Source organism: Grammomys surdaster, unplaced genomic scaffold, assembly GCF_004785775.1.
Source record: "Grammomys surdaster isolate TR1022 unplaced genomic scaffold, NIH_TR_1.0 135, whole genome shotgun sequence".
In the NCBI taxonomy this organism is placed as follows: Eukaryota; Metazoa; Chordata; class Mammalia; order Rodentia; family Muridae; genus Grammomys; species Grammomys surdaster.
Genome location: NW_021604593.1, coordinates 5714797 through 5724428, shown reverse-complemented (window position 1 = coordinate 5724428; position 9632 = coordinate 5714797). Strand labels below are relative to the sequence as shown.

The window sequence follows — 9632 nt, the reverse complement described above, 5'->3', positions numbered from 1 at the left end:
GCAAGTTTTTTCTTGTCTTTTGTTTCTTTCTAAGTAGCTTAGTTCTCTCTCAGAAAGAATAAGTTAAAAACTTAGGTAGCCATGTCCACTCTGATGGGGAAAGACAATCTTGAAAATACACTTGTACACTGATAGATTTTTATATTAAAAAAATTGTATTCCTAAATGAAATTCTAGCTTAGGTTTATTTTTTCCACTAAATAGTCTGGCAACTTCACAAAGATAAATAGGAGTATCTTAGGCCACACCAAGGCTTCTAACAGGCAGTGAATAATTCAAGACTATGGTTCTTAAGTGAAGTTCAATTTTACATGACTCACATGTGATGGAACAAAAAAAATATCATTTCAACCACAGTGTTCTTCAATTCAGCCCTTTAATAAATTAATTTCTCAACTTGTTTGCTATCTTTATGAAATGAACCTAAGCTACTCCTTTTATGATGAGAATGTATCAAATAATTACAATGGAAATGACAGCACACTTTGATATATAAGACAATCATTTGTACATGACATATTTAACTAAAAAAAAAAACAGACTTGAGGACATTTTGGAAATATCTTTGGATTTAAATAAAACCTATCTCCCCATCCTGAAGAAACATGGATTAATTTTCATACAAAAAGGTGTGGTTCTCATTTTTAACTCTTAACAATCACCTGATTCCAACAACCAAGGCAAAAAATGAAATCATCACCTACAATACACATCAGTGAGTTGAGGTTAAACTACAGTGCTCATAAAAGGCTTGGTTGGCCCACTGAATACCACACAGAGGGAAACTGAGTATGGCCCACTGAATGCCACACAGAGGGAAACTGAGTATGGCCCAGTGAATGCCACACAGAGGGAAACTGAATATCTTATGAAAATTTGGCCAACATCTCTAGTAAGAGGAAATCATCATAATACACATTTACAACTGTTTTCCAGTCCACTAATTTAATCCACTTCTAACCAAAACAGTTAAGTAAATTAAATAATAAAGTAGCTTGCTGTGCCACAAGCTTACAATCGTGTATAAGAAAGAAAATTGCTTCTCGCCTAGTAAAAAAATCTTTAAGTTGCAGCTTGTGGCCAGGAATCTAACCATCACAGAGCATATGCCACTTAGCAATTTGTCTCCTGGGGAAGTCACAGATCTCCTTCCAGTGCCCCCCACCGCTTCCCTCTGCTGTGGCTCCCAGGACCAACCGTCCAATCACCTCATTCCGGGATCCCCTTTCAGAATCCAAAACTAAAAATTCAACACTTATTTCTTCAAGACTCTCGCAAGGAATATCAAAGACAAACAGTTCATTGAACACTGCATTGGGCGTGCATTTTTTAACGTGAGTCTTCTTTTTAGAGATTCTCTTCTTGGCATGGTACAGGTTCACTTTGACGTAGGGATCTGCAATGGCATACAGCAAGTGTTACATTGGCAACAATCAGCTGCAGATCTGGCCTCCTTAGTGAGCATGGCACCCCAGTACAGTGGAAATGAGGATTTTTACAATGTAAACAAGTCTAACAGATGGGAAGTGAAAGTAGGTTTCAGTCTTCTCTTTTTAATTAAATTGAAAACAATGAAAAATAGAAACCAGTTCTAGACCTGATGTCAGGGAAGATAAGAGGACACTGCATACTGCCCAGTAACAGTGAATTGTATAAACCAAGGGGAAGGTAAACCCTACCCTGTCTTAAGCTTGCCCACTTTATGATCTCAGTGAGTCTATCTTCAGGTGAGTGCTGCTGCTTTGGTTGCTAAACAGGGATTTGCAAACCATACTGGTCAGATCCTGCCTCCAGCTTTTCTGCAGGTGATTACCAGAGTTGATTCTGTGACATTTTTACTAAATGGGTTAAGAGTCATGAGACTTTCTTTATCACATAATTAATTGTTTTTGATTGATGTATATATGTTATTTATCTTCATGATCCCAAGTTTTAAGAACTCACCTTCCATTTCTACAACCAAATAATAATGGCAATACCACAAGATGATTCTTTATTAAAATACATATTTTAGTTTTCAAAATGCCCTTCAACTATTATTGTGTCCAATTTCTATAGTGCTTAGAAATATAGAAGATACTATACTAAGAAATAGAAAAGTGACTATTTTAATTAAGATCATTTTAACCCCTAACTTAGCTCATTTTTTTCTCATTATTATTCTACAATATTTTATTTTTTCAGACTTATTCAAAACTAGAACATAATTCTTAAAGCATCTACAGTATTAGAAGAAAAGTAATGAGGTCATTAAAGATGCAGATGAGTAAGCTCACTTGGAATACAAAACTTCAAAACTCTTTCTCTGAGAAATACTAGGCTCCATCTTTCCCTCTTCGTTTGCCTTTGTTTTCTGCTTTAAACCAGTCACTTAAGTAAGCTGCCTCTGAACTTTGTCTTTCAGGAAGTGAACTTCTCTGTATTGTTGGCAGAATTGACTCACACATTTTCCCACAAAGAAAAAAAAAACTGAATAAGAAAAAAGAAAATCCACAATCCCAGAACTTGTGGTCCTGAATGACAAAACCAGACTCGAATGTTAGTTGAAAATTGTTGTGAAATAGGTTAGACAGTTAGAAGCTGAACCCCAGTATTTCAGAAGCGTTCTTACCTGAAAGTCCAGACACGTCAGATTTCGGTAGGTGCCGCGCTTTTAAGACAACCACAGTGAGTGTGTTTGTAGTGGACTGATAACAGAGAGAGACCAGAAGTTCACCCCGTCCAGAAGACTTCTAACAAAGAGAAACACCGTGGACGTAGTGTTAATCTTGGGCATTTGTACTCTTATCACAAAACATACAGCAACATAATAGCTTTGTTATTTTAATGTCGTGTGTTTTTTTTTCTTTTTAAACATGCTAAGAAATCTGAGAAACTGCTTTTGTGGCGCTCCACAATGACTAAAACCATTTCCTGCCATCATGTGGTTGTTTCAGGTACTACAAGATGCTAAAATTTGCAAAGATGTGACCACACCCAGTACTTACACGTGTTTTGAAGGGTATTTTATATTATACTTTAAAGAAGAGTGTTTTTTGGGGGGGGGGCTTTTTCTATTTAAGGACATCTCTAATCGTCAAAGTTATTAATAGCCGTAAAATGCATAATCTTATCAATTGATATGTGTAGGATCAGATGGCTGATATTTTATCTTATTTTAAATTCTTCATTATTGGCACTAATGGCATTTTAATTCAAGCCAAGGAAAAATCTATTCTGCATTCAACAATTATTCTGGAGCAGGGTCATGATGGAAATAGAATTCTTGTCCTTTCATAGTCAAAGCTTCTTTTCAATAGAAGGAGAAAATAAATAAATTTAAGTACTTGAAAGAATTGACTCCAACTTTAAAACTTGGTTTTAGACAGTAACATAGATCCCTTTATTGAAGGCTACTTATATTTATTTTTATATGAAAGACATTACCTAAGACAGCTAGGAATGTAACGTGCAAGCTTTAACTAAAACTAACAAAACAGTAACATGCTTATAATTAAATAGCTAAAGAAAAATGTGTCAACATGAGCTAAAGCTGAGGAAAATCACCTAAAACTAAACAGATGTACAAAAAGGCACACCAAGGAAAGCAGAAACACAACCAGGGAGCTCTTTGATCCTCACGGGTCCCAATCAGTCAGATGCCTCAGACAAGCTGTACAACTCTCTGGGAATGAATTTCACTATTGTCAGTACATACAAGACAGGAAGATGACTACAAAGTGTTCTAAAGATATTTTAGCTCCAAAATATTGTGATTTTTAAAAACATAAGTTGCGTGACTGTTGTTTTCTTAAGTTGTGGCATTAGGAGAACAAATCATTCTGAAATAGTATAATTAGGGTCAGTGAAGTTTATATTTAAAGCAGAAAAGGATTCTCTTTGCTAAATTGATGTCATGTCATTTCCTAATTATCAAAGAAGTTCAAGTCAGAGGGCAGGGTAACACATTTCCTGTATGCAGCAGAAAAAAAATGGACATTCAGAAGTCAACATAACAGGATGACCCCTTGTTCAAAAGCAATTTCATTAAAAGTACATTCAAATTGCACATCCTGAGAAGGAACTGGCTTAATTTTTAATTTCAGTTTCAAATTCAGTTACTCTGAACTGAAACACTTTAATAACACGCACATGAATTTTAAAGTAGGAGCCTTTTTCAAACTATTTTAATAGAAATTTTAAAAAATACTTGTTACATAAATGATATATAAATATCATGAAATACTTTCTCTTATTTTTTTATCACAAAGATTCCTTGAGCAGTTCAGTTGTGGATTAAACTTCCTTTTGCCTTCTCTATTCTCTTGTTCTCTGCTTACTATTACCCACAGTAATTAAGGATAATGTGTACTAACTCATCATTTGAATGAAAATACCACAGATATGTTTTAAAACCTGCACCAAATATTCCTTATAGATACTTAGATGCTTACAGCATTACCTTAGCATTTCTCTTGATGATCTCTCTAGTCATTAACATTTTTCCATCTGATAATTCAATCCCTGAAAGAGGAATAAGGACTTCTCCAATAATATCATCTCTTGAAAACCTGTCAAAACTCAGAACAGTGAAGTGCAAGGACAGCTCTTGTATGTGGGGGTAAGGGATCCCATAGAACGTGAAGGTTTCATCAAACACAGGGTCCAGCGTCTTCCTCAGCACTCTGGTCTTCACTCTGTGCTTCTTCTCTGGTAAGATTGTCATTTTGATGTACGGGTCAGAGGTCATGGATTGCTCATCCATGGCTGGTAAGCCCTGGGCTTCCTTGATGTTCACCACAAATGCTTTCTTCTCGAAGTTATACTCTAGAGACAAGAAGAGTGTCCCCAGCTTCTCTTGTTTCTCCTCTGAAGTCAGGGAAGTGCTGGACTTCAAGCTCTCGGGAGAAATGGCCTCCTTTTCTGTCTCCGTAAAGAGCTTTGGGGTGACATTTTCCAGATCAGAAGAGCTGCCAGCCTTGGGGTTGGTTTTGGGGAAATTGCCATTGAGGTCTCTCTTCTCCAGATCAAGATGCAGGGAAAGGTTGGGCAGGGCGGCTTTACGTTTCGCTTCACTCTTGTCATCTCCTCCAAACTTCTTTTTGCTACTTAGGTTTTCTGGGTAGATATCAACTCCTTTAAGCACATGCACAAACTTGTATGGAGGAGTCTTGTTGGACTTAGCTGATCTTCTCTGGCAGCAGATCCAGGCAAAGAGAGAGACAGTGAAGACAAGGCCAAAAGCACTGAAGATGCCCACAACTGTGGGAATTTCATCTGAAAAACCGATTGACCAATGGCATACATTAAAGGATCAGAACTGAAAGGGGAGACTATAGGGGAAGCATAATAGAGCTAGCCCCTGCTGTAAGTTGGGAAGATTGAATGACTTCCCCACAGTTCTTGGCATGAGTAATAGTGATATTTGCCACTAATCTGAGGTCTAAACATAGCCCTGTGTGACACACATAAAAGTACATTATGATTTTAAACACCTTAACTTCAGTAGATTCTCATAAATAAATTAAAGTGTATCTGGAATAAATGCAGGGTCATGTTTAATAATCTCACCCTGGCTTTGTTTAACTCAGATATGAGTAATCAACTACAATAATACAAGGAAGTATAATTGTCATATTTTGGGGCTTTCTAAAAGCATCAATCATACACACACACACACACACTCACAATCTTCTTACTATATCTTTATTTGCCCAGGATTCTAGCAGGAAAAAAATGAATGCCTTAAAGACAGTAGACCACACAACTAAAAACTTATGAAAAAAAAAAAAACATGGCCATTGGCTATTGTTATAAACTCATTAAAATTTTCATTCTAATTGTAGGATGTGATAAAAAAAAAAGGTAAACATTTGGTAGTAAGGTAAAAAGATAGTAAAATAAAATCCACAGTATGGTAATAACATATAATTAGTTTATAACATTACAATCCCCTTATATATATAAACCTAAAATTGTTCAAGCACTGAATTATCCAAATCATAAAGTAATCTATGTTACTAGATGTTTAATCTAGGTTAAACAGGATAATTTGGTCATAAATGTATAATCATTCTCAAACTGTTAGTATAAAGTGAGTATATGTAATTTAGAGTTCAGTTTTATCCTTGTGTATTTCTATATGGCAAATGGTAATCAAATTGAAAATGCCATTGTTCTCCTAACTTAGAATGTATTAAATCATTGGCATCCAGTGACATGCCAACAGTAATTGCACATGAAGCACATATCATTTAACATGTAAGCAGATTCTTCTAGGAAATATTTAGTAGTTGTACTTCTACTTACTACATATGACACAGTGACACAACTAAGTAAACCTTTAGCATAAAGTGAATATAACAGATAACGTGTTATGTACATTTACCTCTGTTTTATCCCTGTTTTATTCTAAATAGTGAATATGAAGCATAAAAGTTCCAGTCCAAAAAGGGTTAACACTTTCTAAAAAACCAAGAAGAGGAATTTTTACATCTCTTCTCCATCTCCTAAATATTCTCCCCATCTACTTTAGAATCCTAAAAGTGAACTCAAAGGAAGTCAGATGGAGAAACAGTAAGAGAAACATCTGTGGTTAAATATAAAATCTATAACTTAATTCTATAACTAAAGATGAAGTAAAGCTTTGAGTCTTCTAAATAGAAAAAAAAGCGAATGCTACCTAGAAGAAAGAAGAAGGGGAGGAAGAGAAGAGGAGGAGGGAGAGAAGGGAAGGGAGAGGAGGAAGAGGGAGAGGAGGAAGAAGAGAAAGAAGAGTGAGTTAATCAGCTAAACAGTATCAGCGTCTTCCCTTCTATTCAGGTCTTTGTCACACACACACACACACACACACACACAAGCTAATAACTCAGAGCAAGGCAACAAAAGCAAACTCAGGAACTAAGAAATTCTTCAGCCAGTGTAAGAACAATAAAAGCAGTTAAAGTCATTATTTCTAAGTAGAAAGACAACTGGCCATGAAAACATTCTCACAAGGGTAGTCTCTGAAGATACCCCACTGTGAGAAAAAAATTGTTTCAAAACAGTAACTGAGTATAAATATCACACACACATGCACACACACAAATCCAATGATGAAAGGCTGAGAAAATCATTTATTATATCTAATATTCACAACACCCAAGATAATATGGACTCATATTCTGCTAATGTAACTACTAATACTGTACTTAGCTTTGAGAGCAGAGAATATGTCCTTACCACTCATATTAGTCACAATTATCACACATTAGAGATACTATTCAAAAATTTCTTCATCCTTTAACTTAAAAAAATACTTATAGATAAAACGTTGGTTCTTTCCACTAGAATAAAATTAGACCAAGATATGTCCATTGATATTCTAAAAGGTATGTCTAATTTATTCGCTGAAGCAGACAAGGAGACCATAGTGACAAAATTTTGGCATACGAACAGGAAAAGCAATCCAGAAAGCAGCAGCTCTAATCCAAGTTTTGAGCAGCTTTTACTTAACTGTACAGCGCTGGACTCTAGAAAGCTCAACCGGGGACATGAAAAAGGCCGAAGCCGGTTGTTCTAAAGTCCCCAGAACTACAGTATCACAGAATTGTATCCATCATTAACAGCATTCTTCAGGGATGCAAGAAAGCATAGCAGAGAAATTTATGACAGAGTAATAGAGCATTCACCTCAAACCCTCAATGTATAAGTTACTTTACGTCGTATCAACTCTTATGTAATCAAAGGCGTATGTAGCTTTTCCTAAAAGATTTACACACAAATAGGAACCATCCAAAAAATAAATGAAGCAATATTCTAACAACAGATGTCCTTTTCTTTCCTCAGCTCAGGCTGCAGCTTACAGAGCCGCGTGAACATTCGGGAACTTCTGGAAGGTGAAAAATCACAAGGCAATGTTAAGGAGAAAAATATCAAGGAAAGGAAGTAAGCCACAATTAACCATCTGCTGTTCTCGTCTTCCTTTCAAATTAGCTACTTGAAACTATACATATTCAACACCCAGTAGAGAGCAAAGCACAGCACAGTCCCTGAGCCCAGCCACAGCCCCAAGTTCAGCAACTTGCTCACCGAATTCCACGCGGCTGGTGGTGATAGGAGCCATGTTTTTTGCGTGCTCTGTCCGAGGTGCTGAAAGAACTCCCGGCAGATTCACCTGGAAAGACCCTGGAACAAGGCTTCAAGAGGAAACACAGGGGATCCGGAGACCAGCACTGGCAGCGGGAGGGGCTGGAGGAAGGTCCGCGCTCTCTATCAGCAATGTGCCGCCCTGCCCTGTTCCTGTTGGCTCTTCTGAAAAGCTTGTCTCCGAGACTCCAGACGTGGCTGAAACCCGAATTGACGCAATCCTGACGCTACAGGGCTGAAATCAGCACCTGCCCTCCCCCTCCTCCCTCCAGCCGCTCCTCCTCGCCCTCCTTCTGGCACCCTCCCTCCTCTCTTGAGGATTCAGCGCACACTCACCAATTATTTTAACTGTTGGGCTACTAGATTTTAACTATGCTATTCTGTTAGACTCAGAGGCACACGGAGACACGTCCTGAAACGTATCCTTTACAGTTCTTAATCCAAAATTCTCCTGGTGATATACAGACATTAAAATAAATGAGTCCTACTTATCAGACTATCATCATTTATAAAAGGAAGACAGAGCAAAAAGAGGGAAGTCTCCATATCAAATGACCCACTGTAAGATGCATCCTTGCTTCTTAAATTATTCTGTGAACTATTGCATATATGCCATACTTACCACATTTGAAGGAAATCCACTGCAAATTGTAAATATTCATGTTCTTACTACCAATTTATAGTCTAAACATTAGGTTGATATTGTTGGTGTTTTGTGGTCTGACAGCTATTTTTCTTTTAACATTTGACATTCTACCAGTTAAGATTCTCAGAAATAGATGGAATTAATTAATTATAATTGTTTAAATTTATTCTCAGATATGACTTTTAATATTTGGACACTGCTCATATAGTAATATTTACAGTCAAATTTTCTAGCCTCTAATAGGTTTCTGCAAACAAATAACAAGAATTGGACCAAATTCTGGAATAACATTGTTACCAGTTACTCTCAAAGGACTGCTATTCTAGAATGAGGATCTGAAAAATATGGTGTCGTATTTTGATTAATTGTAATCTTAAGGGTACTACTTTTTTAAAACAAACACGTAGATTTATAAAGAAGAAATATAGCTGTAATTTCCAACTATCATTTAATCTCTATCTCTCTCTCTCTCTCTCTCTCTCTCTCTCTTTCTTGCACACACACACACACACACACCTTTGCTCTGGAATTCAATAAACAAATGAAATTCAGTATGTGCTGTGGTGAAGGGAACTGAAGCATGAGGTTGTCTCAGAAAACTACTGTACATGAGACAGGTGTCTGCACACTGGCGAACAGCTGCCCCAAGCACCAGCAGTGTCTGGGGAGACACTGGTTTCAGCCCTCTGCATCATGGAAAATTTTCTAAGTCAAAGCCTCTTTTCTTTCCTTTCTACCAGCTCCCACACACTTGGCACTGAAGTGTTCTTTGAATAGACGCTTTTTTAAACCTTACATATTCATGCTATGAAAACACAGAAACTAAGTCACTGTGTGCATGTTACCTTGGCAGTGATGGTGCTGCTGTCCTAAGCAACCC

The 9632-nt window shown here is 36.9% G+C and overlaps 1 protein-coding gene across 1 annotated transcript; it reads right to left on the bottom strand.

Annotated features, from left to right (window-relative positions):
* Nucleotides 1-886: 886 nt before the first annotated feature.
* Nucleotides 887-8083, bottom strand: Syt4 (synaptotagmin 4). The gene is made up of 4 exons (XM_028762832.1): nt 8050-8083; nt 4442-5256; nt 2612-2732; nt 887-1396 (listed from the first exon to the last, which is right to left on the bottom strand). The coding sequence occupies exons 1-4, from the start codon at nt 8081-8083 to the stop codon at nt 1089-1091; spliced, it is 1278 nt and encodes a 425-aa protein (XP_028618665.1). The 3' UTR covers nt 887-1088.
* Nucleotides 8084-9632: the final 1549 nt, after the last annotated feature.

Coding starts and splice junctions, on each gene's coding strand:
- Syt4 (XM_028762832.1), bottom strand. CDS start 8,083: ATGGCTCCTATCACCACCAGCCGCGTGGAATTCG. Junction 5,257..8,049: donor CACCAGCCGCGTGGAATTCG/GTGAGCAAGTTG, acceptor TCGGTTTTTCAG/ATGAAATTCCCACAGTTGTG. Junction 1,397..2,611: donor TGACGTGTCTGGACTTTCAG/GTAAGAACGCTT, acceptor ATGCCATTGCAG/ATCCCTACGTCAAAGTGAAC.